This window comes from Fistularia commersonii, chromosome 7, assembly GCF_037954325.1.
Source record: "Fistularia commersonii isolate RoL2024-O1a breed Wild chromosome 7, RoL_Fcom_v1.0, whole genome shotgun sequence".
Classification (NCBI taxonomy): Eukaryota; Metazoa; Chordata; class Actinopteri; order Syngnathiformes; family Fistulariidae; genus Fistularia; species Fistularia commersonii.
Window position 1 is genome coordinate 13,933,438 of NC_141290.1, and position 20,965 is coordinate 13,954,402.

At 41.7% G+C, this 20,965-nt stretch overlaps 1 protein-coding gene across 2 annotated transcripts in view; it reads left to right on the plus strand.

The window, feature by feature from the left end:
• The first annotated feature begins 5,584 nt into the window (after window positions 1–5,584).
• magi3b (membrane associated guanylate kinase, WW and PDZ domain containing 3b) overlaps window positions 5,585–20,965 on the plus strand; it is a 162,108-nt gene continuing 146,727 nt past the window's right edge. For both annotated transcript variants that reach the window (XM_086149941.1, XM_086149942.1), the window contains exon 1: window positions 5,585–6,026. In XM_086149941.1, coding sequence (XP_086006067.1) covers window positions 5,720–6,026 — 307 coding nt within the window. In that variant the 5' untranslated portion in view covers window positions 5,585–5,719. The remainder of the gene's footprint in view (window positions 6,027–20,965) is intronic.

Consider the following 20,965-nt stretch of genomic DNA (forward strand, 5'->3'; position numbering starts at 1 on the left):
ACTCAGAAATATCAAATTTGTTTGCTGATGTACCAGTTCTTCTTGGGTATGTTTTTTTTTTTGTTTTGTTTTATATTTCCATTATGATGGTAATTGGTACTAGGTGCCTTTTTTGGTAATCTAAGAAAGGACCTGTCATGTTCCCTCTTCCTGGTTGGTAGTAGTACACTGAGTGTAGCCTGAATGGGCATGGGCTTGGCCAAAGGGGAAAAAAGGAGCATTGTGATTTTCAAGAGCCCTTTTTTCAGATAATTGGTTATTGGTGTAGCAAACATACAGAAAAAATACAGCATCCCTTACCTGAAATTTATGCAAGGGGGGGGGGGATTTCTGGTAAATCGTACCTGATATTTGTTTATTTAGTAGTTTCACTAAATAGAGGCTATGCCTCATTGATAATGGGTGTCAAGAATTGTTATTGTCATTTAATGATGAAGTGGATTAGATGGCGGGAGGGGTGGGGAAAAATAAATAAAAAATCAGTCTCCTGGCGTATATAGTACATTGGGTACACGTATCAAGAAAAACGATCCACTGCCCTTGTAGAGAGCAGATCTGGGAAAACTTGACGCTCCGTTTTCAATTTAATGTCCCAATAACTTCTTTTGTGTCATCATGTTCATCCTTCTACCCCCTCCAAGCCTTGGATATGAACTGCATGTCACACTCTCCTTGTGATTTGTAACCCTCCCACCCCACCTGCCCAGTTATATTTGCCATAATGGACCCAGCTCATTCCAAACGCACTTAAATGAATTTGCCACCAGGAACTGGTATCTTTTTCAGAAGTGTAGAACATAGACTACGTTTGCTTCCTTACATTTCTACAGCTTTTAAACACCTTCCAGCTATGGAGGAAACGCATTGTTATTGTCCCTTGACGTTTTTCTCCTGACTCTCAGGAGAGTTTGATTTCACGCTCCCGCGCAATTGAGAAATTCAAATGAAAATGCGCGGGCTGATAATTTTTCCTCACAGACTTGTGTGTCTGGGGGGGCCAATGCACCACACTGTCAAGTGCATTTTAATTGTCTTGTTCTGAGTCAGCACCATTTTTCTTTTTTGAATTCATTTCTTTAAACCAAAGTTAAGCAGTAAATGCCCTCACAATATCCATTGCTGCCTCTTGTTTTTTGCATCATTGAAGTTTTTTTTTTTTTTGTGCATTTTATAGTCCGTCATACTTTTTGTTTTTCTGTACATTCTGTAAAGCATGTGGAAAGAGCCTTTTTGTTATGTAGCTAATATTCAAATATTAAACATGGATTGTTATAATTTGGTTTCTGTGTGTGACTCACTGCCCTTCACATGTAGATTTTATGAAAAGTAACTCATTCTGTATTATTTTAGTTCCCTTATTCTGAAAACTCGGATGGTTTAAACAGACACTGAAGCGGCAGATCTATGCCTGATATTTGCCCATGACTCTTAAATTCATGACCCTTTTCAGCTCTGTATAGAACCCTCAGTGAGACGGCGGGAGAGCAGGAAGACAACTCTGAAAAAATAATCTCACGGGGCAAGTGATGGAGGGAACATGAACCGTCAGATTTCCACGCTCAGCATGGGACACATTTACACAGTGCCACAGCCGCAATCTGGATTTAGTCTCATCAAGCCGAAACAAACCAGCTGTTTCTCAGCAGCATCGGACAGTAACTAAGGATACTTAGATCAGTTGTGTATTTAACATTTTCAGGTACTTCAATGTGTCATTTAATATTAGAAAGTTTTGGCTAATTTTCTGATTTTCTCTAGATGATGGCAGTTTTCCTCATGTATTTCACTGACTTAAATTGCCGCTGTTATTTTTTCAAAAGGCTTTTTTATAGTGTGTTTAAAACATACGGTACACTTTTGTAATTACAATTTTACAATTCAACCATTGCTGATCTATAGCTCAACTCTTCATCAAGCATCTGCAACATTAAGATATTTTAATAGATATTTTTCAATGATAATTTTACAATTTAAAATGGCACTGGAGCACAGTCTGCATATTGGTTTCTTTTAATGATTACATTGGAGAGAACAAGTACAACAGGACGACTGCACTGTATTGAGGGGAGGATGGATGGGGCCACCTATCGCAAAATCTTGGCCAACAACCTCCTTCCCTCAGAAAGAGCCTTGAAGATGGGTCGTGGCTGGGTCTTCCAGCATGACAACAACCTGAAACATACAGCCAGGGCAACTAAGGAGTGTCTCCGTAAGAAACATCACAAGTTTCTGGAGTGACTAAGCCAGTCTCCAGACCTGAACCTAATAGAAAATCTTTGGAGGGAGCTGAAAGGTTGGAATGGGTGCAGAAAATTGTCAGGGGTACTATGCGATAGAAGACTATTGGCCAGAATGAAAGGAAAGGTGTACAAGACAGTAGTGAGACCAGTGATGCTGTGTGGCCTAGAAACAGTTACAATGACAAAAAGACAGGAGGCAGAGCTAGAGGTTGCAGAGATGAAGATGCTTAGGTTCTTTTTGGGAGTGACCAGGATGGATAGGATCAGGAATCAGTCTATCAGAGGAATGGCACATATTAGAGGTTTTGGAGAGAAGGTCAGAGAAGCCAGACTGAGATGGTTCGGTCATGTACAAAGGAGGGCTAGTGAATATATTGGTAGACGGATGCTGAATTGGAGCTGCCAGGCAGGAGGTCCAGAGGAAGACCAAAGTGAAGATTTATGGACGTAGTGAGAGAGGATATGAAGGTAGTTGGTGTGAGAGGGGGGGATACAGGGAATAGGGTTGGATGGGTTGGATAGAGTTAGACTTTCCCCTTAAGGGAAAAGCCGAAAGGAGAAGAAAAAGACTCACAGCTACCTGACTGAGTACCTATGATAAAAATTAAAGACCTCTTAAGATCCAGTTTTCTGAAAATCCATTGGTCTCCAGTCTTTATATTCAAGTCAAGATGAATATCTTGGTTCCAGTTCCTGAAATTAAAATGAAACCGTTTTCTTTTGTCAAAAACATCATCCCTAACTTCAAACTATTGGGTTTAGCTGTTTATAAAAACAATACTTAAATAGTCCACTTTCAAAAAGTGGAACTATCAGGGGGCAAATACGTCACTTGACTTTCTTGAAGTGTATCTTCACCAAAAGTGTGAGCTAAACACACTTATGCTTTTCCATGTACATTCTAGTGGATTCTGTTAAGTACATAAAACGTGTCCCTTCTTATTTTCCAGTTTAAAGAAAGTACTCCAAGAGCGCACTTAAGTAAAAGTGCAGTTTGTTTTTGGACGTCCCCTTCACTGATGGGTTCACATGAAGGATGTGATGATTCAAGCCCTTGACTTATTCATTATACTGCGACAGTTAAAACACAAACTTATCTTTCATCATACCTGAAGGAGAAGATATTTCATAAATACTGCAGGTGACTCCCTGATATTGGCTCATAAAGTAAACAAATCACACTGGAAGCTGTGACATACAGTGCAACCACCTGGTGACTCAACACAACCAAAACCGCCAAAATACATCTAGCTGCATTCAATTAATTTTGGCAAAAGCAGCAGAGTCATTTCATTACATTGGGCATGTAAATGAAAAAGCTCATCAGATGAAATGCATGAACATGAAATAAAGACGAAAGTGCAGTGTCTTCTTGTAAAATCTAATTTACAGAACGAGTACAATTAGAGTATTAGTATTTCCTTCCAAGATTGTATTTATTACTTACTTAAATAATAATTATGCACATATGTACTGTTTTTACTATTTCTCTGCAAGCCTTCCACCATACCATTGCTATTTGCCTGGTATGAAGGAAGTGTCACCACATCTTTACAACGAACATGAAAATGAAAATTTTGAATCTGCCTTGCCTTCAACAACCCTGTCTTGCCACGACATAATAACAATAATAATAATAATAATAATAATAATAATAATTATAATAGTAATAATAATAATAATAATAATATATATATATGTCAGGCTGCAGCAGAATCTCTATCTATAGACACAGACATACAATATATATATTTCTGTGTACCTATATACATATAAATAAATTAATCAATAAAAGTTACAGAAGTTGGCATCAGATGTAATAGACTCCTTTAAACAGATGTGTTTTGAGTTGTGATTTGAAGAGAGGGAATGAATAGTTATTTCTGAGTTGGGGTGGAGTCTGAGTAGGGGACTGACAGGTGTATGGAAGAAGCGGATCTGAGGGAGCGGAAATGTTGTGGGAAAATAATAATATTGAATAATAGTAGTGATGCATTTCAGTGGGCGGCGCGGTGGTGCAGTAGTTTCAGGACTTAGCTATTCGAAGGACCTTGGTTCAATTCTGACAGGGAGCCTTTCTGTGCGGAGATTGCACATTCTCCTCGTATCTGCATGGGTTCCACTAACAGTCCAATATTTTGGGAAAACATTGGCCTGAATGAATGAGTGAATAATTGTCTGCCTTTATATGTGACCCTGCGATTGTCTGGTGACCAGTCCACCTCTCACCGGATGACCGCTGGGATAGGCTCCAGCATTCCCCGTGACCATAAGTGCAGGATAAGTAGCAGACAGATATATATATATATATATATATATATATATATATATATATATATATATATATATATATATATTTGTTGTTGTCTTTGTCCTCTTAAATGTCTTTATCTATTGTCTAAATATTGTCCCTGTGTATTGAATTTTGATACCAGTCCTCTTACCCTGTGCTTCTGTGGCACTCGAATTTCCCAATAGCCTTATCCTAACTTATCTTGTCTTATCATACATTATCATAGATATACATTGTAAACATCCAATGAAGATGTTTGCTACGAGGCTTTCACTCCAAATGCTGTTGCTTTATTTACAGCAACTTCTCTTGATACAACCGTACTAGACGTCGAGTCTACATTCTCGAATCTTCCTTCACTACAATATACATTACTTGTACATATTGCCAGCAATGAAAATGGGGTTAACAAAAAACCTATCTGTTGCAATAACATTACTGTGTGGTTGCAGGTTGAGTGTCTCTTATGGGGTGGGGGCAGGGTGTCCACGGTCCGCGTGTATCGCCTTTCCGCACCTGCAAGCTTCGCCCGTTGGTTTATTCAGGTGTTAGTACCGCGGCTGGCCAGCAGGGGGAGCTCGTCCGAGGGCGCAGCGAGCGTAAAGGGGGGCGTTCCGAAGCCTCGGCCGCATCTCCGTCTGCGCTGCCAGGTGTGTTCAAACCTGCGAGCAGGAGAACGCCGGCAGAAGCCTGTCGGTCACGGGAATTACCGATCTCTCAGACCCTAAGCTCGTCTCGACGCAGCACCGCAGGTCCGATGCTGATCGTCGAACCCACTGCCGAGTTATTCGCGCAGTCTCAACCCTCCGCGTTGTTTGGACAACTTGGCGCGGCGATGGAACGCGTGGGACCCTGATTCCGTGTCTCTCTCTTTATTTGTTTTATTTTTCACGCACAAAAAGCGCCACCGTCGGACGGCATCGCTTCCCAAAGCGAACGTGCGCCACGAAGCAGCGGGATGACGGACCGCCGCGCCGCGATCCACGGCCGGGAATCGGTCTCGCCAGCGTCAGGGAGATGAAATCCACAGCGGCGGCGGCAGCAGCAGGAGCAGCAGGACCGTGGGAGAACCCAGCGGGGTTTGTCAGGCCGCGTCACAACGCGCGCTTTTAACCGCGATCGATTAAAAACAACAACAACAACAAAAGACATCCACGATCCGACCTATCCACGCCGGGAGGAGACCATGTCCAGGACGCTGAAGAAGAAGAAACACTGGTCCGCCAAGGTGGTGGAGTGTGCCGTGTCGTGGGGGAACCTGGGCGACTTCGGCTCCGTGGTGGAGGTCCTGGGTGGCGCGGAGCTGGGACAGTTCCCACACCTTGGCCAGATGAAGCTGGACGTGCTGGCGTGTCACGTCGGGAAGCTGCCCTACTACGGCGACGTGCTGCTGGAGGTGAACGGGACTCCCGTCAGTGGACTTACCAACCGCGACACGCTGGCGGTCGTCCGCCACTTTCGGGAGCCGATCCGCTTGAAGACGGTCAAACCAGGTGCGTGCGCGCCGCCGCTGCCGCTGCTGACCTCTTGAGTGTTTGCACGACGAGCCGCCGGGGGAGTTTTTCTGCAGAAAAAAAAAAAAAAACAATAAAAATTAATATATAGATTTTGGTATATTACGTAATGCCCCCCCCCCACCCCCCACCCCCCGATTTTTCCACGTCACTAATTTTCGACGTGAAATTTTCCCAATAACCCCCCCCAGACTTCATCCGTGGACCCCCTCCCCCCTCCTCTCCCTGCGCTCCCGTCTAATTGACCCGGGGTCTCTCGCCACTTTCTTCCGGAGATCGAAGAGTGATAATGGTCGTCGTGGCGCAGAGCCCAGCCGGAGCCTCCCCCGACTAAGTGCACTTATATGTATAGAAATAAGGCCTAATTACATCCTCCATTACTTAGTCGGATCCTGACGCCCATTGGCTGTGGTGTCTCGCCCCTCTTTCCCCTTTTGCAGCATCCTCTCACCGGGTTGGTTTTCAAGTGGGATGCTGATGCAGAACCAGTCCCCAAGTCTGAGCGTATGATGCGTGTGATTTATATTTATTTTTCTTTTATTTATTGTCAGTTGTATGATAGGTGAGGTGTGTTTGAGTGTGTGTGTGTATGTGTCAGAAGTTGCATCTGTGTTTTGTGCAGCAGCTGAGCTTCAGGACCACGGGCCAGGATCCCTGGAAATCAACTGTACTGTACACACACAAGCGGACACAGTTTTCCATGCATTTTCATTTTTTTTGGAGCTCAAAAGCGATGAAAAGGAAAATATGGTGGCAAAAATATGAGTCCAACAACTGTCTTATTCAAGCGTGATGATTTTCATGATGTTCAATTATTATATTTTAGGACAAAGTTGAATAATATCGGGGTAATTTCTTTCAAAATTTATAGGGGGAATTCAGGCTACTTGTGTTATGGAGGTACCCATGACTTTTTGGGTAATTTTAGCATGCTTACTTAATACTTTTGATGTGATTCATCACCTTTCCTTGTGGTAAAATTTTAGGAACTATATCAAAATTTGCAATTTACAGCTTGTCTGAATTTTCTTTCAAACTAATTTTGTGTTGATTTTTAGCTAATTTCTGCTAAATGAATACATTCAGCAGATCTGCATGAGACAAAACAGTGACCCATGACCTCTTAAGGTAATTTGTAGTTTCTATACCTATGTTTGCTCACTTTCAACGGCAAGAGTAAAGAAATTAACATGTAGCACCTGACAAAGCAGGAGGTAAAATTTTTCATTTCTCAGTCATCTGCGGAAACCATTTCACTTCTGGCAATTCTTGGCTGTTTTTTTTTTTTTTCCCCCAAAACAACCTCTCACAGAACAAATAAATTGGTCCCAAATTGCCCCGAAACAACAAACAGCTCACAGGACGATAAGATTTGCACTGGAAAAGCAGAAAACAAATCAACTTGCTGAGCCCCTCCGTGTGCTAGCTCATGATGGTGTGTGTTTTTCTGGCTCGACGCTCCCCAGAGCTCTTCACACCATGTTCCTGCCCAGCTAACCAAGGATGATTAATAAAGGCCACGGTGGAAAGAAGGAAAGGAGCGGGTAGGGCCTGTGCTGAGAGAAAATCGTCTTTGCCTTTAGGCTCGATGGGCCTTTCCCACATCGGGCACTTTTTTTGCAACTTTAGAAACTCATAAGATGTTTCGGCTTCCTCCGAGTCACGTGGGCTGACTTTTCCCGTAACGCGTGCAGACAATATGTGTTCAAATGTAAACCTGCGTCAGTTTCACAAAAGGCCCCCTGGCATCGGCGTGTACTGATGGGGGGCTGTTACGTTGAATGATTGTGCATGTGTGCTTGCTCCCGTATACGTTCTTGTGTGGTAGCCTCATGTATAATTCACACCTCTTGCATAATTGAGTTTGCGAGTGAATTTCCTCCACACTGATGGATGCGACGGCCTGGAGGATCAGCTGTTAGTGGGAGGCCGTGGCGACGGACAGGCTCTCCAGGTTCACCAGACGTTCCTTGGCATTCTTTCCCCAAGATCCCTTGAGCTGTGCCTGGCTGGCCCTCTGGAGCCAGAGGCTCTTTCCAGCAATGCTACTGCTGCTGCTGCAGCTGATGCTTGGCTAGAGCGTGGATGCAGGAGATAAAATGTGCAGTAGAGATGCAGAAGGCAGGGACGGGGATGGAGAGACAGGAGAGTCAAGTCTCCACGGAGGCTATTATCTATGTCAGCCATTGATCGGGAGCTCAAAGAGTCGCTCACAGCACTTCACTTACTTCTCTATAGCGGCATGAAGTGCAGCATATGTTCCCCAGGTTCATACGGATGCCCGCTGTACTGGGAAACGAATGTCATGATGTTTTCGACGCCAGTTGACTAATTTCCAAATATCAGAATGTAGGAAAATCACATGTCAGATAAGCATCTCGTTGTAAGAGGTTTCATTTGATTTTATATCTGAAAGTTTAGAGTGTGGCGTTCAATGCCTCATGCATCCGCGTGACCTTTGACACTTGACCCAAATAATTGGTTCGGTTTTTCAAAGTTTCTTAAAGTTTGTGCTAATTCTTAGCAGACTTTAATTTTCTTTGTAATATCGTAGCAATTTTTTTTTTTACATCCAATTTTAGAAGATGATCTTTTTTGTGATTTCTTTCTTCCTTGTTTCGTGAAGCTTTTCATGGAGCTTTTCTTTTTTAAAGTTAAATTCTTGCTGCATTTCTGTTGATTTTCTGCTTATTATTTCAGAAATTTCTAGTGATATTTAAATTTAATGCATATGGTTTAAATGGACTAGCCAACTAATTGCAAATTTACTGGCGTTCATGGTATTTACAGTCTTATCAGACAACTCTTCATATATCCTATATATTCTGTCGACTGACATCTTCCCCTGGCCTAGTATACCTGTTTGAAAGTGAACTTCATACTGAGCTTTGCCTGAAAATATCTGGATTTACTGAGAGAATCTTCCCGCATCCCCGCCTTCGATTGAGCTCGGAGATGCGGTAAGTAAAAGCTCCATAAGGGCATTTTTTTCCTGCGAGCTGGAGATCGTAAAGAGATGCCTGATGAAAAAGCTTCATGAATTACATCCTGGAATTCCTCCCCCGCTTGGCTGCGTAACTATTTTCCGCCGGAGCCTCCTGTATTCTCCCGGCTTCAGTCATTCTGCAATCAAAACATACAACCCTGCAGCAATTTATATGCAGCTGCATACATGATGACTTTGACATCAATGAATAATTTCACGTTGAGGTGGAGTCCGCAGCGTGTCAAGCTTTCAAATGGAGATGACTGATATCGGCTGTGTGACAGTCTCGTACATGTTTCCATATATTTCAGCGTCTTATTCATGGTCACCGCTGCTACAAGTGTCTTTATTTCAGTTTCACTGAGAAGTAGAAATTTTATCATTAGTACTGATGCACAGGTTTTTCTATTAAACATAGTCCAGGGGCTGGGCTGTTTATTGAATTTTGTAAGTCTGTTTATTTTTAAAATATCCAGTTGCCATTTGAAATGTTGCTGTCTGATATCCACACAAGGCGTCGTCCATTATTTTTTCTGCATGTTGAATTCTCTTGCCTTTTTTTCCCCAACAGAGAAATTCCAGGAATTAATTAAACTCTCTCGCTCTCTTTTTTTTTTTTTTTTTTTTTCAGAAATCAGCAAAAAGTTACCTGAAAATAATTTAAAGAAATGTGTTCTTTACCAAATGCTGCCAAAACTGTAATGAGTCACCTTTAGAAATTCTCCCAAAATATCTAAGCATTACCTAAAAAATCAGAATACCCCCAAATGCGTTAACAAATCATCAAACTGATTAAGACATCAATTAATAAGAGTCTATCCAGCTGTGACGACATGGGGTTTACTGTGAACTGGTTGTTAGTCAATCAAAGGGCTGCATATAGACATACAATCATACATTCACACATCTGGGCAATTTAGAGTCTTAGATGAAGCAACTGCATGCTTTTGGTTTGTGGGAGGAAACCAGAGAACCCAAAGGAAACCCACGCAATCACAGGGAGAACATGCAAACCTCACAGAGAAAGGCTTTTGTTGGAATTGAACCAATCACCTTCTTGCTATGAGGCTATAAGGCGCAAGCCACTGCACTACCCTTGATCCTGTTTATTTTTGTTTTTTTATTTTTTTTTGTGTGTCGTCTCTGTAATACAAGCAATTTATAGCAAATCTGAAGAAGAGACTTGATATGATTTTGAAACTTTGATATCTATAATTGCTGTTGATAATGATGGCATCACAGATGCAGGGCAATATGCATTTTATTTTTTTATTTTTTGCAAGATACCGAATGTTTGGCTGATTGCCGTCTCAAATTGTGCTGGTGAAAAATTTACATCACTCATTGTTTAGTCTGCTCTTGATGATAATACTGTGGACTAAATGTGTCATGCTCACGCATCAGCCTTTTTTTTTGTTTCCCATGAGCTGGTGAGCAAGCCAATAGAAGGAAGTGAAGCGACACAAGTCCCTGTATCAAACCGCAGTAGTGAGCGTGGGTTAATCACATTAATGCACCTTTCATATCAAGAAGTGCCTCTCAATGGGATCATCCTCTTGACAGCCGATGCTTTGTCACCCTGTGCAGATTTTCCAGTCGTCTGTGGGGAAAAAAAAGACAGAGAGGAAAAATAGCCAGAGACTGTGTCCTGTCAGTCAGCCAGAGGAGAGCCATAGCTGCTCCTTTAACACAGACCTCAGAGTCATTTCCGCTCATCCGCTGTGAAATTTCAAGACCCAGCCAGAGCTGCTGGTCATATATATAGAATCAAAGGAAAATCAGGAATTCAAATTAATTTACAGTCCATTTTTTGGTACCTTTTGGTATCTTTATCTCTTTTGAGTTTGGGAAAAGTTTTTGGAAAAACACAAGTAAAATGTGTCACAATTTATAATCTATATCTTTTTGGGCAATTTCTTTTTGTTTGTTTATATTTTTGGGCAGAATTTGTCAGTGATGTTCAGGCATTTTCTAATATTTAGTGCTAATTTAGATGTAATGCTGCTTTCAGGTACCATGCATTTTCCTCCTTGCTTTTAGTAAATTGCTTTTATGAATTTTAAGATTATTGTTGGTTATTCTTTTTGGGGCAGCTGTGTCTTAGTTGGTCATGTGGGCCACCCTCCAATTGAAAGGCTGGTGGTTCAATTCCCGGCTCCTCCAGCCTGCATGCCGAATTGTCCTTTGGTGAAACACACAATCCCCACTTGCTGAGTTTGGCCTGGTTAGTACTTTGCATTGCAGTTATGTCACTATTGGAGTGTGAGTGCATGTGTAAATGTGAGACCCATTGTAAAGTGCCTTGAATCCGCATGGTACTCCCCAAGTGGAGACCATTAAAAGTAATTCCTCCAGCAATTCCTTGTGAAGGTTGTTTTTCTCTCATTTCTCTGAATTTTACAGGTGACTAATTAGCCACAAACGCATGACATTCAACCGAAATTTGGAGGCAATCATGACAATGCAGTTTGCCCCTTGCAAGTCTAATTTAAGGTTATCTGTTATCTTATATCACTCGAAACGAGCAGTCTTGAATAGTATATGAGTTGATGGAAAATGAATGGCCTCGGCAAAGAAATGTCAAAATCCAAACCCAGAATATTTTCACCCTTCAGTGAGCTGTTTCTGAAATTGGTAATTAGATGTCACAATTTTTGATTGGTAAAAACAAACAAACTAAAACAGCCAAACAATCAAAAACAGGCAAAACTCAATATTGTTCTATTTTTTTTCCAGTGTCTATATTTTGCCTTGCCACTGTTTTTACAGAGCAGGTCTGCCTTGGCAATAATGGAGTTGATGGGAAACACAGACACACAGGGTTACGATCAACAATACATGAGGTGAAAGCGAAATCTCAGGTGACTCATTAACAAGTTGAAATGGGAAACGCAATGAAATGAAAACGAAAAAACTTGGCAAAAAGCTTCACTAAATGAAGCAGAAAGTGAATTTCTTGTCATCCACTATTCTTCCCTTCACAAATGTCGCACTTACCGACTCAGCTCCTGGATCGACTTTAATGATCATGTCACCCATTTTTCACATTTCAGCCCATTTGCTTTCAAGTACATGCAGATCCTCCTGTTGGAGGTAAAGTCGGAGAGGCCAGGGATGGTTTAGACGTGCACAGAGCAGCGTTACTTAATATTTGGGTTGAAGGATGCCGAGTTTTCCACTGCGAGGCAGGAGGCCTAGAGGAGATTTATTTATTAGATTTATTTATTAGAGGACCAAAGAGAAGATTCATGGATGAAGTGAAAGAAGACAGGAAGTCAGTGGGTGTGTGAGAAGATGATGCAGAGGAGAGGGTTTTAATGGAAGCAGTTTATTCAATGTGGTGACTCCTGAAGGGAGCAGCTGAAAGGAAAAGATGTGGAGACCCTTGTATTACTGCCTGTTTCCCCTTCATTGTGGCGCCTCCCCCCTACCTTCTAGGTTTCAAATGGCGATCCGTCGAGTTCCAATGTCTGTGTTTTTTTTTTGTTTTTTTTTCTTTGTGCCTCGGAAACATCCCAGGAAACATTTTCTTGTAAATGCTGTGTTGAATTTGAAAAGAATATGAATGCACTGGTTTAGCGCAATTGCTTTAGAGAAAGATCAGTACGTGGGCCACAGACACTTTAGCTGTGGGAAATTGAAAATATATGCCACAATTGTTTGAGAAACAAATGAATTGTATAAGTTGTTACATTACATAAGCCTTGTTACAAACAAATTATATAAACATACACACGGTGTTTCAATTCAGATAAGTATATTGTCACTGTGTCATTAATGAACAAATATTGCACAATCTATATTGTGAACTTCATTGTATACCAAAGGTATCAAACATAAACAAGATCTGACAATTGATTCTAATTCCTTGAAAAATTTAAGGCAAGTTTGGTTGCTGGTGTTTTGTAACATCCCGGCCTTCTAGCGGTAGAGAGCTATAGTCAGTCGGGTGCCACTGCCACGGTTCGGGACTGCAGTGGAGTCTGATGGTTATCACAACGCTGCTGGTGTTCCATCACCAGGTATTCAAAATGCTAACCTTTTCTCATTAGAGTCTGGCTAATCTTTTCTGCTGTGCCTCTCAGCTCTCATCTTGGCCCACTGTGGATCCACAAGATGTATTCTTCGGTGTGTTGCAAGCTGTTGCAAGCTGTTTTACCGTACCATTGTCCAGCTTAATGAGGAACAGAGTACTCAAGAATGGAAAAAGATTAGTGCAAACAAGCCATGGGCTCCAGCGTCCTAACTAATCTTATCTTGTTTAATTATGAAAGAGAGAATGGTCATGTGCTCTTCGAACGTTAGATTCCTGCAACTTTAAGCTCCAATTTTTATCTGTTTGTTGGTCTTAGCTCATCACTGTAAGAATATACTTGACTGTTCACTGCTCTGTCCCACCAAGCACTTTGTTCATGTGTAGCTTGTTTGTCTTCAGTGACTCTCATCAAACATTTCTTCCATGTGCCCAAAGTGGCTGTCAGCCTGCGGTGAAGTGCTTCTGTTCTGCTGCATGAACACACACACACACATACACACACACACACACACACACACACACACTTATTTGAGTGTGCGCACTTAGCCAATTCTTGATCTAACCTGACATTAGAAGTACAGGTATGGTTAAACAAAAATGAAAAATGTATCTCCGAAATTAATTCTTCTTCTCGGCATGGGACTTGAATTTGAACTGAGAATAAAAGTCATTTGTGCTATGAGGATCAGAATGTCATTGGAAGTCGAAAGGAAAAAAAAAAAAAAAGAATTAAACATGGATCGACAGGAAACTTGGCAGACAGTTGGGGGTGAGGAAATTAATTATATCTTCATTGTGCAGGGATTCAATATAAAATGATTAACAAAGATGAGAGATAAATTAGGTAATGGATAAATATGGCATTGTCTCTGTCTGGATACTGCTGTAGGATTTGATGATTTAACAGCCTGATTCACATTCAGTTTCTATTGATTACATGCTTTGCAGGAGAAAATACCTTGGAAAGCTGCAAATTAATGTATCCAACAAATATTTGAACTGCACGGTTTTTTGTATGTCTCAAAACATGTCAAAACAATTGAACAATATTTTGACCAAATCTTTTGTTGCTCCGGGAAATTATCAATCATTACAACGGAGTTAGCGCTTCGACCTCACAGCACGGCGGACCCTGGATCAATTCCGACAAGGGGACCTCTCTGTGTGGAGTTTGCATGTTCTCCCCGTGTCTGTGTGGGTTTTCTCCGGGTTTTCAGGTTTTCTCTCACTGTCCAAAAACATGCAGCAGGTTAATTGGAAAAAATTGGTAAAATTGCCCCGAGTGAGTGAGTGAATGGTTGTTTGTCTGTATATGTGGCCCTGTTGGCGACCAGTCCAGGGAGTACCCTGCCTCTTGCCCGATGACAGCTGGGATAGGCTCCAGCTTCTCCCGCGACCCTGAGAGCAGGACAAGCGGTGTGGATGATGAATTACACCTCTGAAATAACCCCAAATTATTTGATAGTGAACAAGAACTAACTTGAAAAAAGACTGTAAATTGAGAGACAAACATTGTCAAAGTCAACAAAAAAAAAAACAACAATCAATAAATAAATAAAGGAATTCTATCATACATTTTCTACCCTTAATCTCCACTCAGGGTTATCAGGGCTTTTCCCACCTGTCATTGGGTGAGGGATGGGGTTCACCCTGAACTGATCACTAGGCCACAAACAGATGTACAACCCTTAACCTTCTGATTCAAACTTCATCTCGAGATATACATACATCCACTTCATATAGAATAGTAAATTACTAAATGCCTCCTATCAAAAAAATTGCAGAAATGAGTGACAAACACAGAAAATTTGAAAAATTCCCATAAAAAGTTGAAAAATAACTTCGAATTAAGAAAACAGATTGCCTCCAAATGTGGCTTGGCTGAAAATATGACACTTAAATAATTAGTAAACAAAATAAAAAAAAAATAAATTGCCTGGAAATTAGAGAGGGAACATGTTGGTTGTGGGAGTGGGTGGAACGTATTGGTCGCCGTCATAGCAGCTGAATTGTTGCTGAAAAAGTCACGGAAAATGAATCACCGGGAAACAGTCTGCACTCTCTTTGCAGTTAGTAAAGATATCCTGGACACAGTAACGGGATTAGAGAGTTGTTTATCACAGCGGACAGTTTCCCCGTGTATTTCTAGAAGGGTCGGGGTGGATATGGGCACCTGGGTCATGAGGGACGATGGGAGGGGGCAACAATGCAACAGCAAAACAAACAAGCATGAAGTTGCTCCCGACCTCACTCTGACTCGTCCATAATTCATCGGTACGAGGTCTGTGTACTCTGCGGGTGGGTGTTGGACGTGACTGATAACTGGGTGTATGTCAGTGGAAAGCGTCACAGGACCCCCCACCCCCCCAACCCCCCTCCCCAGCTCTTTCATCACTGTCACTTGCACACACTCTGGCGACACCTGCTACACATACAGCATCCTAGATGAGAGGGTTTGAAGTGGGAGCTGAGCTATTTCAGCCAGTTGATGAGCGTTTGGGGATGATTGGCTGGTGTGATGGAGGGACCGGAGGTGTGTGTGTGTGTGTGTGTGTGTGTGTCTGTATGTGTGTGTGTGTGTGTGTGTGTGTGTGTGTGTGTGCGCGTGTGCGCGTTGGGGAGGAGTTGCTTTGTGGAATGTTGGGGTTAAAAAAACCTTAACCAAAAAAAAAAAATCAATCTATATCTATGATAATTAGAAAGCATGCATTTTTTTGCATTTTTGAAGAAATATTTTGAATATCATCACCTTATCAAAATGATTGCCGAAGTTGTTTTTTGACATTTTTGTACCTAAATAAACTCCTCATTCAACATATGGTTCAATTTTGGGGGTTTTCTGAAAAACTTGAAAAAATGACTTTGCAATTATTGTAAGAAGGCATATTAGTCACTTTGCTAATGTGGATACAACTTTATTGGAGTGAAATGATTTCCTTATCAAGACCTTTTATAACCTGGGAGTCAAAAACTCTTCATTGTATGCATTATGACTTGATGTGCCCAAAATGTGGTTCCTGCTCGTGAACCAGATATCGAGAGACAGATCTTTGAAATTCAAGCTTTTAAATGTTGTGATCCTCTTTTTTTCCAGCCCCCTTTGTCCTTATGGTCCAACCGGAGTGTAACAGTCATTGAAGTCCTAATCACTGAGTCCTAATTTTATTTGTTAATTCCAGCACAGTATTTCAAATGCTAAAATTGAACATGAATATCACCCTTATATAATATTCACCCCTCACCACCCTCTGATTTTTATTTATTTTTTTTCCTGTGGAATGAATATGGGAAACGGAGAAAAACACATGGCTGTAGGGACCGAGCAGGAGTTTCATTGTAAACCTCCATTTTTGTTCAGGCATCATAAATTATTTTGTCATATGGGGGTGTTCGGTCAGGGCTCAGGGCGACCAAATAGCAGAGAGGTGCGGACACAGCTCACGTCAGTGGTGTTTAATGAGCAGAGTGTGTATGAGGGGGCGGGGAGGGGATGGAAGCACTTACTGGCACAAGCAACATGCACAGTAGAATCTCCACCACACTGAAAATACAAGGTGGGCAAATTTGCATTTCATGCATTGGGGGCTTAGCATTGACATCTCTCTACCGATTAAATAGACCTCTTTGAAACTTTTAACTGCAGTCTTTCTGACTCACAAAAAGGATTTCAGAAAATCCCTCCACCGCCTTCATCCTGCCACATCCTTTCTGTCTGGGTCGTCTCTCAGTTCCTCATCATGTGTGGTGGAGAAACTGTGGCGGGGGAGGGTGGCACCTGCTGGGGAGGCGCCCATTGATCTCACAGCCTTGTTGATTTTACTGGAGGCCCAGCAGCCATGCGGTGTCTGACCGACCCGACAAGGACATTAGTCTTAACCAACAATGATTACCCAATCCCTCGAAACCCCACCCCTGCCTCCCTCTTCAATAATTGCACACTTGGCCAGAGTGTCACTTCCTCAGTATTCAGATATGCATTATTCTAAAATGGGTGTTTATCTCTGCATCAGAGGGGTCACAGCTCACAGGTAATGATGCCTGAACAAAAATGGAGTGTGATTCGTGACATTCTTTGAGGATGATGATGGCACACATAAATGCCAACAGTGGGGGATTGGGGGGTGTTAGGGGGTCTCAGTGTATCATAATGGTAATGTAGCTGATCCAGGACTTCTCATGGGATGTGGGGGTTAGCAAGGGTTTTGTGTGATCTCACCCAATGACAGCTTGGATAGGCGCCAGCCCCCCCCCCCCCCGCGACCCTGAATGCAGTATAAGCTGTACATATAATGAATGAATGAAAATCCCATTACATAATTCTGATTGTTTATATCCATAAACATTTTTTTTCTGGAATTTTGCCATGTCTGATTCAATACACATTACATGTCATTGCTGTCTTAAAATAACTGCCCAAGTCATGATGACAAAAATTATTTTTTTTGTCCTAAATCAACTCCTTATTCAACATATGGTTTATTTTTTGTGTATTCTGAAAAGCTTGAAAAAAAGACTTTGGCGATTATTTCAATAGTAAAAATTAAAGGCGGTGAATTCTCTGCATGAAGTTGCCAGAGTTGAATAAAACAAACAAAAAAATTAAAATGAAAATGGTAGAAAAAAAAAAAAAAAACTATTAAAAAAACTGCATGACATTACTTCACAGTAAACCAAAAAAATGACCTTAAATCAATGCAAAATCAACCGTGATTTTTTTTTTTTTCCCAGAAACTACCCGGAAATAATCTCATACTGACTAGCTGAATACTTTATCACCATCCTGGTTGAAAACTGTTTCATGCTGCCAAATTGTGTGTTTTATAAAAGACATGATTAAAAAAGTAATTGTACTCTCATAGAAAAAGAGGCTCTTGACTATCCTAATATTCTTTCCCCCCCCCCCACATGAGCTGGGAACTACATAACAGCTGTTATAAACTTAATGAATAGACCAGCTTTCAGTTTTTGTAGCAGAATCCTCTTCCTGTATGCAGCTGGCCTGCCGTCTTCTCCTCAGCTCCTTTATTATTCCGCAGCTCTGTGTATCCCTGTGTACTTGTGGCAACGGGGGAACGGCTGGCTTTGTAGAATCTTAATAGCTAAAAGCTTGCTCCAAGCCTTCCATTCGTTGCTTTGCTGCAGGCGTGTGACTGAATGCCAATGAGACATTAGGGCCGAGGTGGGATGGATCGGGCTTGCTGCCGGCGGCGGCCGGGATCTGAGTGGCTTTAGTGCCCTTTTCCAGGTGAGGAGCGTGAACCTGTGTCCGTGAGTTATCTCAGCGTACCTAGTCATCAAGACGGGCCTCCACTGTGGCTTCTGTCAAGAGGAAGATAATCTCAGTGTGTCCCGTTTCTTTGAATGACGTGCTTCGTACTTCTCACTTTCTCCTCTTCCTCCATAGCGCCCTGGCCTCAAAGTGACACCCTTAGATTAGACCTGATTCAATAAAGATATAATGATAAATGACATTCAGTACACTCTGCATGGAGACCAATTATCTCCCTTTACTCTCTTCTTCCCCTTTGCTCTTCAGTACTCTCCTCCCCTCTACTCTGCTCCGGCTCCTCATGTCCTTCGCTCTTCCACACATCTCTCCTCCTCACTGTTTCATCGCCTTGCATAGCCTTGTTCTCTTCTGCTCTCCCCATGCTGGCTGCCATCGTATGAATTTGAGTATCCTGTATTAAATTATTATTGAATGCACTTGAGATGTAACTATATTCTAACGATCGCATAGAAGGCAGTCATTTTCTCTGAATCTGTTGAAAGATGCTGGTAATGTGATCTTTACCCTGATTCAAATTGATGGTATGGAGAAAAAAAAGATAGTAAAAGCCACCTATTTAAGTGGAATACATGTCCCGCTTGTGAGATCATTAGATTATATAAAGGCAAAGTAAGGTTACTGTACTTCGTGAACTCTGCTTAGCTCGGGCTATACATTAATATCGCAGTGAGTGTAGGCTAACAAGAGCGGCGGTACTTGGATCGTACGCCTCAGAAATCATCGATGATGATTTACATCTTGTTTCCATCCCCATCTCTGGGGATATTCTGCATCACCTCACTAACTCATTTCAGAACTTCTCCTTCTCCTCAAACTTAGATCCCACCTGCGGGGGATAGCGATAACAACATTGAGCAAGGGTGGCACACCTTCAAGATAACTCCAACTCCATTTCTCTTCCCGTCAGTACCATGAGAGTACAACTCAAAGCCTGCTCCTAAGCTTCTTGCCTTACTACCTTTCCACCTAGTCTGCTAGACACACAGTTTATCAACCTTCCCTCTCTGCATCATGTGAACCAACTCTCTTCCTTTTCCTGTCATAGTCCCGATATTCAAAGTCCTTACTCTCAGTCCCAGACTGTTGCCTCTCCTCTACTCTCTCTGCTTCTGAACACACCTTCCTTCTTGCCTTCTTAGACCCACAGTAGCCCAGTTTCCACTGGCAACCTTTGGGTCATTGTTACCAATGGCGGTTGTTGTTAACCCGGGCCTCGACCAATGCTGTTCTAGTTATTAGGTTTGATTCACTTGTTTGGTTTTGGCAAACGTTTTACACCGGATGCCCTTCCTGACGCAACCCTCTGTATTTATCCGGGCTTGGGACCAGCTCAGGGAGACACTGTCCCGTGCCGCCCCCAGGCTGCATTATCGATGATCATTTACATAACAATAGAAATTGTATTTAGACATCTGGCAAGGGAAAGCTAGTTTCCATTATATGCACCTCTTGTATGGGTGAGAACCAATAAGCTCCACTGGCTAATGGAAGCTAAAGCAACCCTGCCCCTCCACAATATGAGCCTGTAGATGGTGAGAGAGTAGCATATAGCATCCTTTCCTTTCCCTTTACCGTAATCACTACTCTCTCTTTTCCTACCTTCCTCCCTGGCTCAGTCCCAAACTAGTGTCGCTGCAAATCAAGTCACACTCGCAGCTGGATGAAGCTCCTTCCTTCAGCTGGAGGCTGTAAATACAGTAACAAGCTTTTAGACAAACCTTCTGTTAGGTGGAAATGCTCCAACATTTAAGTACAAAAAAAAAGTTATTCTCAAATTCCACAGATGGCATTTTGACAAATATACATCTTAAATAATATTCTATTACTATAAAATACAAATTCACATTGCAAATGTTTAGAGTAGAGAAGATTCATTATCTAATGCATACAGAAACAAAGTCTGTGTGTGTGATGTGTGTGTCTGTATGTTTGTGTATGTGTTTGTATGTATATATATATATATATGTATATATATATATATATGTGTGTGTGTGTATGTTTGTGTGTGTGTATATTTGGTAGTATTGTGAATAAAAATGCTTGTAATTAACAAAAGACATTAACAACTGATGTTAATGCAGTATGACCAGCAATAGGCCAGCATATGCATTTTATGCAGCCGTCCTCTTTTGTTTTTTTTTTTTTTTTGAAATATCAGAAAAATGTTACTACTATTTATTATTATTTCTTCCACATAAATATATTTATAAGTAAAAACACTAACATAATTTTCGTGGCAGAGATTTCCACATGGCACCCAGGTCTAATGACAGCTGTATTTACAGGAGAGTTTTTATTCAAATGTAAACCCCACTTTTCTCAAGACAATAACAATAACATAAAGAAGTGAAGCTCTATTATAAGACTCTAAGATACCCATCAATACGTCATGTCTACCAAAATTCAGCCCTGCTGCTCGGTTTGCTGTTGCAATACACATGCTATGTGCGTTTGAAATGCTGCGACGGTGTGTGTCTGTCATGTCACATCTTCGAGATGTTCGAGAAGGGGTCTCCTCATTCTGAAGGTGACACAGGCTGTTAATGTCAACGCAGGGCATGTCCATGTGCTGCCAATGGCGAGCTATGACACCTATTTTTCTCTTG